The sequence below is a fragment of the Mus musculus genome, chromosome 7 (assembly GCF_000001635.26).
Source record: "Mus musculus strain C57BL/6J chromosome 7, GRCm38.p6 C57BL/6J".
In the NCBI taxonomy this organism is placed as follows: Eukaryota; Metazoa; Chordata; class Mammalia; order Rodentia; family Muridae; genus Mus; species Mus musculus.
Genome location: NC_000073.6, coordinates 127,520,607 through 127,532,815, shown reverse-complemented (window position 1 = coordinate 127,532,815; position 12,209 = coordinate 127,520,607). Strand labels below are relative to the sequence as shown.

General features: G+C 41.8%; 1 protein-coding gene and 1 non-coding gene across 2 annotated transcripts in view; both read right to left on the bottom strand.

The window, feature by feature from the left end:
- Positions 1–12,209, bottom strand: part of Srcap (Snf2-related CREBBP activator protein) — a 49,237-nt gene that overhangs the window by 28,404 nt on the left and 8,624 nt on the right. Inside the window, exons 5-16 of the mRNA NM_001304266.1 lie at positions 11,155–11,340; positions 10,687–10,827; positions 7,301–7,523; positions 6,911–7,185; positions 4,327–4,420; positions 3,592–3,681; positions 2,457–2,633; positions 2,018–2,376; positions 1,745–1,922; positions 1,345–1,481; positions 927–1,096; positions 597–789 (exon numbers count right to left, since the gene is read on the bottom strand). Of these exons, the coding sequence (NP_001291195.1) occupies positions 597–789; positions 927–1,096; positions 1,345–1,481; positions 1,745–1,922; positions 2,018–2,376; positions 2,457–2,633; positions 3,592–3,681; positions 4,327–4,420; positions 6,911–7,185; positions 7,301–7,523; positions 10,687–10,827; positions 11,155–11,340 (2,223 nt within the window). The remainder of the gene's footprint in view (positions 1–596; positions 790–926; positions 1,097–1,344; positions 1,482–1,744; positions 1,923–2,017; positions 2,377–2,456; positions 2,634–3,591; positions 3,682–4,326; positions 4,421–6,910; positions 7,186–7,300; positions 7,524–10,686; positions 10,828–11,154; positions 11,341–12,209) is intronic.
- Positions 4,813–4,919, bottom strand: Snora30 (small nucleolar RNA, H/ACA box 30). Its single transcript, NR_034045.1, has one exon. It is a non-coding gene; the product is annotated as a small nucleolar RNA, H/ACA box 30 (small nucleolar RNA).

Below are 12,209 nucleotides of genomic sequence, written 5' to 3'. Positions count from 1 at the left end.
CCTCACCACTCAAAAGGCAGAGGCAGGGGCATCTCAAGGCCAGCATGCCTGGTCTACATATGGAGTTCCCGAGACAGATAGGGCTACAAGGAGAGACCTTGTTTCAAAACAAATAATAATAACCAAACCATATTAAATAAATTAGGGCTAGAGATGGTTCAGTGGTTGAGAGCACGGATTGCTCTTATGGAGAATTTGGGTTCAATTCCTAGCATTACATGGTGGTTCACAACTATCTGCAATTCCATTTCTACAAGTATTTACACTTTTCTGAGTTTCTTTAACACTAGGCATGGTGTGTGATACATGTAATATATGCAGAGGAAAACACTGTACACCTACAAATAAAAACCTAAATAAATTTGTCCATTTATAAAGTGAAATCATAGCACATTATCAAGACCCATCAAAAATAAGGGGAAAACCTCCCCAACTACAGAAAACAAAGAATAACTAAGGCAAGCTGCTCAGCCTGACATTGGTTACTCTCTTCAACACTACAGCTTGACAACTTAGTTTAGCCTAACATTGACTTCTCCCTCTAAAGCTTTACTAGGCATTGCCTTTAACTTTACTGTACTGTATACAGGTCCTACCTTGTGGAGGCGTTTGACTAGACCTTCATTATATTCTTGGCTTCCTTCAATCATGCCAGTTAGAGGGTTAGAAAACCACTCCTTGAATTCTCGGTGAGACTGGAAGACATGTGGCATCAAAAAATGCATCAAGGACCACAGCTCCATGAGGCTATTCTGCAAGGGAGTTCCTGTCAGGAGCAGGCGCCTCTGGCTGTAAAGACAGAAGGAATTAGAATAAGCATAGTCAGTAAAATTTCAACTTTGTAAGCATCCTTAATATAGCTGACCCAGGCAGCCAAAACTTCATACCAAGACAAGTCTCCCATGAATCCCTATATTCATCTTTACCTGTTAAAGTTGAGCAGTGACTGCCATCGTTGGGACTTGAAATTCTTGATGTTCTGAGCCTCATCCAGAATAAGATACCGCCAGTTCTTACGACGAAAAGCCTGGTGATCTTGCAGTACCAGCTTGTAAGACGTGATACACACATGGAAAGCATTGGGCTTGGTCCAGCCCTAAGAGGTCAAAGAAAAAATAGCTTATGATGAGATTTAAAAAAAAACAAAAAACCACACACACACACACACACACACACAGAAAAACCCAAGGGGAACCAGAAGACATGGCAATCAGGTTGGAAGAAATGAAACAGTACCAGCAATGGAACTGAGTAACAGGAAAATGAGGCAAAGTATTCATGAGAGGAAAAGATCTAAAACATTGAAGGAATCAGTAAGGGAATCGATCACATGGAAGATCAAACCTGCCGCTTGAGCTTTCTCTCTTTCTGAGCTCCATAGTAAGTAAGGATTTTAAAACTCGGGCACCAACGTTTCAATTCCATCTCCCAATTCAACATCACGCTGGTCGGAACAATGATTAAATGGGGACCCCAGTTACCTGTTTAGCAAACAAACAAAACACATAGACTATGTTTCCACTTTGGAGCTCTGGTTAAACAACCCTAACTAGCATCTTTCTGATAATGCTTAAGATCTCAGCACCTATGCTGTCCTCTTTATGTAGATACTGGCTAGAATCAATGAGGCTACAAAGACAGCAGCAGTAAGATAAACCAGTAATTCACTTTCCTGCAGGTGAAATCACCACTAAACAAGCTCCCCCCAGTAATTGGCTATGAGGTCCCAAGAAAAGAAATCTACCTTTCTCACAGGCCAAGTGAGCAAGCAAGGAGATGGTCTGGATTGTCTTTCCTAGTCCCATCTCATCTGCAAGAATGCCATTCAGCTTCTTCTCATACATAGTAACCAGCCAGTCAAGGCCAATGTGTTGGTACTCTCGGAGCTGGCCCCGAAGGAGTAGCGGAATAGGTGTCTTCACCTAATAGAAAGGGGATTATCACATATGGTGGAAATGAAACACCTGCTATCAGGAAACAATAAGTCAAGATATGAGAAGGATGAATCTGTAGGTACCTGGGTAGTAGCCAAAGTATAACCCTTGGGCTGGAGACTTTCAGCTGCTGCAGCAATATCAGTAATTTCTTTCTTGGGCCCTAGAGTGGTCGTAGGACCGGGGGTGGGAGGTCCACTGCCCCCATCAACCTCACTCCTTTCATCATCCCGGGCAAGCAAGTACTCTACTCCAAAACCATCATCATCGTCATCATCAACATCATCATCCTCTCCCTCATCATCTTGTTCTTCATCTGCTTGGCTCTGGGACTGAGCATCCTCCGACTCATCAGACTCAGATTCTTCCGACTGTGAACTCCCACTCATTTCTTCCTCTGAATGTTCATCTTCCTCATCCTCACTACACTCCTCAGCAGAATCTAAATCAGAAGACCAAAACTTAGTAAGCTGTTCCTCCAACATCGGCCCTTTCCAGTTGTCCTTCAAAGCAAGCATTTACCCGACTGACTGCTACTGTCTTCTTGAGCTGCCTCTTCAACTGTTTCCTCTAGTTCACCATCAGAGCTATTGGCTTCAACTTCATCTTCATCTTCACTATCCCCTGAGGCTGGAGCAGAGGCATCACAGGCATAGGCCCCTGCATATTGCTGCAGTAGCTCCTCCATAGACAGTTCACCTGATAGGGTAAAGACGAGTAACATTTGGTTCCTCTGAGAGGATTGGGAAACAGGCATTTGAGTGCTACTGGTTAACTTTACCCAGGTCTCCAGGGAGACAAGGTTTTATCTTTAGCACTAGCTAATAAAATCAATCCTGACAGCAACCACAGTAAGTGCAGCATTCTCCTGAGAAGGACAGTACCCATCCCTGTGAAACCCCCCAACCTTTTTTTTTATTCCACTGCTGGTAATTTATTATCTGTTAATAGCACACAGAACAAATACTAATTACCCAGAACTATGTATCTATAGAAGTGGGCTATGTTATGGGCCATTCAGTGGGGAACTTTGTGCATTTAATCTTCAGGTTTTAGACTTTTCTATTTTTAGGATGCACTGTTCTGCAGATGTTCAACCTCCTTTCCACGGTGCCTGATCTTATCACCATAGTGTTTCTTTAAGGCAGCCAGTTGCTTTCTAGTTTTCTCTCAGAAGTTATCAATCTTCTTCAGGTTTCCCCACTGTTTCCGAAGGCTCCATTAATTTATTAGAACCAGAGCCCATGTCCAGGCTCTCTAACCAGTTTGAGCTCAAGCCGCAGTTCGCAGGATCCCCACTCCCCAGATGCTAACCATGTCAGAGGCACCAATACTGAGCTGTCAATTGTCTCTAGAGCCACCTAAACACCCTTTAAATTTTTGATCAAATGTTACTAATATCCTGCTACAATGGCTATTCCTTCAACTGAGATCTCAGTTCAAACTCCTATCATAATCACAACATTTTCTTTCTACTTATAAGTGCCTTTCATTTATAAATCTTTTTGTTGTCATACTTGAGTTTCATGAGAAGCACATAATACTCAATAACTGAAGATAGGAAGATAAAAATATTATTTATTGTCTATTTATCCAACATTTTCTCCACAGTAGAGACAGCAAGCAGATTTTCAGTAAAATATCTGGTAAATGTCACCTTCTCGAGCCAATTCGCTCAGTTCCATGGCATGGTCCACCTCCCCTTCCAACTGCTCTTCAGCTGCTATAGTGTCCTCTTCATCCTCTGCTAAAAAAAGAGAAGTTTCCACTGGTGAGCCCAACAAAGGATGGTTCCAAAACCATGGTCACACACATAGTCCTGGTTAAAATTTCAGTGAAAAACAAAATAAAAACAAATGTAGGAAAGGGATTTGTAGGGAAGATGGGGGGTTGACAGAGGTGGAAGGTAAGAGAACCCAAAATCTATTTTATACATGTTTTGAAATGTCAAAATCTAATTAAGAGAGAGAGCAGGGCCAGGCAGTGGTGGTGCACACCTTTAATCCCAGTACTTGGGAGGCAGAGGTAGGTAGATTTCTGAGTTCGGGGCCAGCCTGGTCTACAGAGTGAGTTCCAGGACAGCCAGGGCTACACAGAGAAACCCTGTCTTTAAAACCCAAAATAAATAAATAAATAAAAATTAGAGAGAGAGAGAGAGAGAGAGAGAGAGAGGAAGAGAAAAAGAGAGAGAGAGAGAGAGAGAGAGAGAGAGAGAAAACAGAGCATCGCTGACACGTCTTTAATCCCAGCACTTGGGAAACAGACATAAATGATCTCTGTAAATTCAAGGCTAGCCTGATGCACACAGAGCTCCAGGACAGTTATCGATACATACTATAGACCCTGCTTCAAGAAAACAAAGCAACAATAAAAGTGACAGGAGAGGTCTGACCTTCATCTTCATTAGCAGTAAACTCTTCATCATCTTCATCTGGATGCCAACGCTGCTTGTTACATTGTGTGACAGCGGAAGATGGAGGGTGTACCTGTATGGGGAAGGGTAAGAAGTGGAAGGACTTAACATTTGAACACAAAGTTGAAAGGGTACTTTGGTGAAAGTCTTTAATCCTAGTACTGGGGAAGCAGAGGCAACTCTTGAGTTGGAGGACAACCTAGTCTACATAGTGAATTCTAGGTCAGCCAGAGAGTCAACAAACAACAAGGCCCAGTGTGGTACACATACCTTTAATACCAGAACTCAGGAGGCAGGGGGATCTCTGTGAGTTTGAGGCCTATCTGGTCTGCAAAGTCAGTTCCAGTGTAACCAGGGATGTTACACAGAAAAACCCTGACTCAAAAACCAAACCGATTCAAATCACCAAACCAACCAAACAAAAAGAGTTGAAAGACAGAGATGTCATGTAGATCAGAAAAGCATCACTGTTCCCTTGAGTAACAGCTGCCACTGGTACAGTATCAGGGCAAGGATGTAATCAAGGGTTTTATCTCAGCACCAGCTACCAAATCCTGACCCCACTGACAAAGGAAGGACCTGTGAAAAGTGCTAGAAAATAAAGGGGGACCATGCCCTTAATCCAAGCATTCTATAGGCAGAGCTTTTTGAATTTGAGGCCAGACTGGTCCACACAATGAGTTTCAAGTCAGTCAGGTGTACGTAATAAGGCTCTCTTTCAAAAACAAAAACCAAACAACTACCCAATCCCCTCCCCAACAAAAGAAGAGAGAGGGGCTAAGTGGTTATCACCAAGCCTGACAACCAAAGCTCAATCCTTGTACTCATGTAAAGGTAGGTTAGAATCAATGCCACAAAATTGTTCTCTGACTTCCATATGTATGCACACACAGACACAATTTTAATAATTTTTTTAGGTTATCCTAATCTACATGAGTGCCAGGCCAGGCAAGACTACACAGACCCTGTCTCAAAAAATAAGTAAATAGCCGGGTGTGGTGGCGCACGCCTTTAATCCCAGCACTCGGGAGGTAGAGGCAGGCGGATTTCTGAGTTCGAGGCCAGCCTGGTCTACAAAGTGAGCTCCAGGACAGCCAGGGCTATACAGAGAAACCCTGTCTCGAAAAACCAAAATAAATAAATAAATAAATAAATAAATAAATAAATAAATAGAATGAAATTTAAAAATAATTAAATCAAGGGCTAGAATGATAGCTTATTGGTTAAGAACACTATTCCACTTCTAGAAGACCTAAGTTCAATTCCCAGAACCCTTATCAAGTGACTCAAAACCATCTGTAAGTCCAGGTCCAGGGGATCTAAAGACTCTAGCCTCTGTTGGCATCTGCTATCATGTATGCATATCCATACACAGACACATAAACCTGTGTTTATAATTACAAATAAGAGAGCATAAATTTTTTTTTTAATTACAGAAACAGTAATTTAAAAAACCAACCTTAACATGCAGAACATACAGACCAATGGTATAAAGGTCCAAAAGATTTTTTAAGATTTCTTTATTATTATATCTAAGGACACTGTAGCTGTCTTCAGACACCCAGAAGAGGGCATCAGATCTCATTAGGGATGACTGTGAGCCACCATGTGGTTGTGGGATTTGAACTCAGGACCTTCGGAAGACCAGTCAATGCTCTTAACTGCTGAACCATCTCTCAAGCCCAGATTTTTTTTCTTTGAGACAAGGTCTCACTATGTACCTCATGCTATCTTGGAATTCACTATGTAAACCAAGCTGGTCTCCAAGATCTACCTGCCTCTGCCTTCTGAGTGCTGGGATAAAGGTTTATCACACTACACAAGCTCTAAAAGATTCAAAAAAAATTTTTTTATTTATGTATATGGGTAGCTTGCCTGTATGTACATTTGCACACCAGAAGAGGACATTGGATCCAGATGATTATGGGCCACCATGTGGGTGCTGAGAACTGAACTCAGGACCTTTGGAAGAGCAGCCAGTGCTCTTAACCACTGAGTCATCTCTCTAGTGCCCCCCAAAAGATTTTTAAGATGACTATCACAACTTCCAAATTTGTATCACCTAACAATTTTTGTATACACACACACACACACACACACACACACACACACACACACACACAGATAAATAAATAACCTGCACGTTTGTACATGGTTATGGAAACCAGAGCACATTGTTTGGTGTCTTCCTCACTCACTCTCCAATGAACTCGGAGCTCACTGATTTAGCTAGACAAGGAAGCTCTTAATGTTGAGATTACTGTAACATACCACTGCACACACCTTGTGTTATGAGCCAGATGAGGCAATGAACTAAGCTACTTCTCTCCAGCCCTCCCCCTAGGAATTTTAAAAGTACAATAAATGTTTCCATTATATTAGAAACCTTGCCAGTTGCAGGCTTCAACTTGGTTTGCAAATGATCAATTCCTATCAATGAAACTCCAACTGTCCTTAACCCAGATTCTTAAAACCATGGATCAACCTATGCACAGGATTTGAGAGCAAAACTTTACATCTATTTCCCCTTGAATCTTTCTTCCTGTACCTTTTCTGTTTATACCTCTAAATCCTGAGATGGCTCCTCTTCAATATTTTCTTCAGGCCCATCCTGGGTATCACTGTCATGAGAAGGTGTTTGAGAGGGGCTAAAAGGCCCACCCAATAACTGAGGAGGGAGGGAACGGAGCAGCTCTTCCAGTGGCAGTTCTCCCTCATGTCGAAGAAGTTCAATCTCACGCCTCTGGGTCTCTGCATCATTGCCTTCCTGTTGTTCTTCAACCTCAATGGTCTCCTCATCATCTTCCTCTTCTTCCTCTTGGGGTTGAAAGTCCCCATCTATAGCAGGAGAACAAGGTCACAAAGTCCACGGGCCCTGCAAGCCACAGGGTGGGTTTTTCAGCTCTGGAAAGGGCACTTGGGGAAGAGTAACAGGACCAAAGAGCACACACACCTTCATCATCCAGTCGAGAAACCGGGGGTGGAGGACTGGATGCTGCTGAGGAAGAACCAAGGCAAGGGGAGGAGCCAGCTTTGCTGGAGGCCGGTGGCTGGTTAAGGCTCTGAGACAGAAGGTCTGAGTACTTCTCAGTTTGCCCTACAATGAAGTCCAGGTGCAGGTCCAAGGCTTTCTTACGTTTTTCTTCAAGCCGAGACTGTTGTTTGAATTGTACCACCTAACATAATCACAAAAGATATCAGTCACCTATATATTCACTTGTTTATATCTCTTAGCCAACTACTTAGGGATACTACCTTTATGCCAGACTTTGGCTTGGTCATTCAGAAAAAACTAAAAATCTTTAAGGGGTTTCTGATCTATATGGTACTTCTAAAAAAAAAAAAAAAAAAACCAAAAACAAACAACAGCAACATAAACACAAGATGGTATCAACTTAGTATCTAGGAGCTGGAGAACATTAACAAATCCATCTTAAATTTGATCTTTAAAAGAATTAATAAAGTAGTCAGTCAGTGGTGGCACACACATTTAGTATCATCAGAGGCAAACAGACCTCTTAATTCAGGACCAGTTTGGTCTATAGAGTAAGTTCCAGGACAGCCAAGGTTACAGAGAGAAATCTTATTTTCTTTCTTTCCTTTCTTTTCTTTTTTTCTTTTTCTTTTTTTTTTTCTCCGAGACAGGGTTTCTCTGTATAGCCCTGGCTGTTCTGGAACTCACTTTGTAGACCAGGCTGGCCTCGAACTCAGAAATCCACCTGCCTCTGCCTCCTGAGTGCTGGGATTAAAGGCGTGCGCCACCACACCCGGCTGAGAAATCTTATTTTCAAAAACCAAAACCCAAAACAAATAAATTATAAACAGAGTATGCACAGCTACCAGTGTATGTCAGTAGGAGAGCACATGCATAGCATATGCAAAATCCCAGGTTTGGGAGCTGGTGGTGTTGTCTTCTGTAACTACTAACAAGTAGAACAGCAGAGTAGGAAGAGACCATGTGTGAATTTGCCAGGTATGTGAACCGAAAATAAAAAATATTCAAAAAAGTCTGGAGGTTAAAAGACAGTGACCAAAGCACAGACTTAGCAACAGGAGGCTCTGGGTTAATAAAACTAAATAAAACTACTATAGGTGGGCGTGGTGACACACATCTTGAATCCCAGACCTCAGGAGGTAAAGGCAGGCAGATCTCTGTGAGTTGGATGCCAGCCTGGTCAACAGAGTGGGTTCCAGAACAGCCAGGGCCATGTAGAGAGGCCCTATCTCAAAGAAACCAAAGCAACAACAAAAACTAAAAACTTGAGGTTGACAAAATGGCTTAGTAGGTAAAGGCACCTGTTGCCAAGCCTAACAACTTGAATTCAACTAGGACTCACAGGGTGGGAAAAGAGTGCACCAACAACTTCCAAATTGTCCTCTGACTTTTATAAATCAGCTGTGGCTTATGTGCACATAATTTAAATAATTAAATATTTTTTTAAAAATGGGGCTAAGGGCTGGAGAGATGGCTGACTGCTTAAGAACACTAACTACTCTTGCAGAGGACTAACTGGAGTTTAATTCCCAGCACCCATATCGGACAGTTCACAAATCCAGCTCCAGAAGATCCAACATCTTCTGGCCTCCAAGGTCACCAGCATTCATGTGCACATCACATACCCATAAACAGACATATAATTTAAAAATAATGAAAATAAAGGCTTTTTAAACTTGGAACCAGAATGATGGCTCAGGGGTTAAGAACACGTATTGCTCCTCCTGAGGATAAGTTTTGTTCCCAACACTTACATTAGGTCGTTCACAATAACCTATAACTCCATTTTCCAGAGATCCAACTTGCTCTGGCATGTGTGTGTATCTGTATGTACTTACTTACATAAATTTCAAACAGGCACACACACATACATAAATAAAACCAATAAATCTTTTAAAAGTTTTTTACCTCCAGGCATTGTATCAAACACCTTTAATCTTCAACAGTCAAGAGGTAGAGGTAGGTAGACCTCAAGGCCAGCCTGATCTATACAGAGAGTTCTAGGCTAGCCAGAGCTAGTAGGACTCTGTTTCTCACAAACAAACAAACAAACAAATGCATGCCTTATAAGTTCAAGGGCAGCTTGAGTTCCAGGTCAGTCTATACTATGATGAGACTTTGTCTCAAATGCACAAAAAAAGGAGGAAGGCAAGATGGGTCAACATCAAGACTAACAGCCTGAGTTAAATCCTTGTGACTCACGTAGCAGAAACAGACACTCACAAATTGTCCTTTGATCTTGACTATGTGACATGGTATGTCTCCCCACCCCAAACCCAAATACACACATAGTAAAAAATGTTAATCACTCCCCCTGCCCCCATTCCAAGCCTAGGTGTTAAATGGCACATCCTTAGAACTCAGGAGACTGAAGATGGCTCTGGACTAGCACATGTTACATAGACGGTCTCAAACACTACAAAAATAAACATTGCAGCCAGGCTTATAAACTGAAGAGAAGATGAGTTCAAGACCAATCACCATGCTGGCACACTCCTGTAATGCAGCACTTGAGAGGAAATAGAGGGAAAAGGACCAACCCCTGCTATGAAAGTAACCTAGTCTACTTGAGATCCCTGTTGCAAAAATGAACAGAAACAACAACAACAAAGGGGCTTTACAAGGTGGAAGGAGCATCAGGGGTTCAAGATATTTTTAGTTACATAGCAAATTTGAGGATAACATGGTTACATGACACCCTGTCTTAAAACTGAAACAGTAAGAAAACCTGTGAAATACAGCAATACCCCTATCTCAAACAATACAGTATAACAACTATTTACATAGTACTTTTTACACCACAATGTGTATAATAAAACATTCTAAAACTATTTGAAAGTCTTCAATTAGGTATTCATATATTATATGCATTTTAAGTCCTGGACTTGAACATCTCCAGATTTGATGCCCACAAGGAGTCCTAAAACAATCACACAAGCACAATGAGGGAGGTGAGAGAATTCAGAGATCATTCCAACTTAACATACAGCAGGAGGGATAATTAAATAAACAGGAAACATGTTAATATACACCCTGCAAAGAGCAGACGGTCTCCTCGAGTCAAAGAGTCAAAGAGTCCTTTCATCCCCAAATATACAATGGATATTTGCCGCTAAAACAGACTGCTGGGCACTGTTCCGAAAGTTTAACTGAGTAGGCAGGGAAGGGTAACCAAGTCTTCTGCCGTGTGACACTCAGGATTGGAAAGGTCCCCTACATAGGGACATGTCATAAAGAGCTGGAACTGCAGCGTTTAGTTCCTTGGTAAGCTTTGGTCAAGCCTATTAATATACCTCCCTCTAACCTACTCCAGGCCACCCCTTTTTTCCAGCCTCATGGTTCACCTTCTCCACATTGCTCCAGAACTGCCTAACATCCTTGGCCATGGTAGAAGCAATTCGGCGCAGCTTGGCCTGTTCCTCTCTCCGAGCTCGCTCCTCCTTTTGTCGCTGCTCTTCATGGTGCCGGATCACCATACGTACCACCTATAGAAATAATGACCCAGTATGAAAATGCTCAAAGCTAAATGTCCCTATCCACACAATCAAATACAAATGTTATCAAGGGCAAGAAAAGGCTTACCTCTAAATGCAGAAACCACCAAAAGGGTATATTAATTTGTCGGCTTTATTTGGGGTGTGACCCTGTCTATCCTAGAACTCTGTAGACCAGACTGGCCTCAAATTCAGAGATTCACCCTCCTCTGCCTCTCCAATGCTGGAATTAAAGGTATGTACCATCACCTCCCAGATAATCATTAAGGTTTCAAATACACCTGAAAACATACAGATGTTACAGCAAACAGGACATACCTTCCGGGCCACACCTCGTTTCCATCTGCGTTCCTGAGCAAAGTCAGCAGAGAGCCACTGCATCTCTTCACACAGATAGTCCCAGTGTCCTTTAGGGCGGGGAGGCTCTGGCACTTTAGGTAGCCTTTTCAATGACCAGAATCCCTCCTTCCGAAGTTCAGCAATCCGAGTTTCAATTTCAGCTTCCTAATACAGGGTAATGACATTGATCAAGAGTTTCTGGACATGCAAGCTATATCACTGCCATGGCTGGAATCCTGACCATTGAATGAGCTCAGTGTTTTGTTTTCATATCAATCCTACAAGGTAATAGATTCTATTGGGAGTGGTATGAGGGAATATCTAGGAAATTAAATGACATTGCTGAGATTATACAGCTAGGAAAGAACTGGGAATCAAAAACAGGTCTAGAAACCTGAGCATGTCTTTAATCCCCAACCCTGGAAGGCAAAGGCAGGCTTAACTCCAGGCCAAATTATTCTACATAGCAAATTCCAAACCAATCAGGGCTACATATTGAGACCCAGTCTCAAAACAAACAAACAAACAAACCAAAAACAAACAAAAAACCCAAACGAAAAAATATCCAAAGCAGCAACTAAATGTTGACACCTGCCTTCCATACGCAAGTGCACACACAAACACCTATAAACATAATACAAGTGAAATAGATATAAAAATTCAGGCCATGATTCTTAGCACTGTAGAAAATCTATTTCTTAGAAATATGATTTCAGGGCTGGAGAGATGGCTCAGCGGTTAAGAGCACTGACTGCTCTTCCAAAGATCCTGAGTTCAAATCCCAGCAACCATATGGTGGCTCACAACCATCTGTAATGAGATCTGGCACCCTCTTCTGTAGTGTCTGAACACAGCTACAGTGTACTCACATGTAATAAATAAATAATTAAAAAAGAAGAAGAAATATGATTTTAGTCTAATTTATTTAAAATTTCACAGGCTACAGATTAGATATAAATGGGAAAACAATAAATTTTAATACCATAACAGCTTACAAAGTACTTCAGTGTCTAATGACTTCTTTATTTAGATTT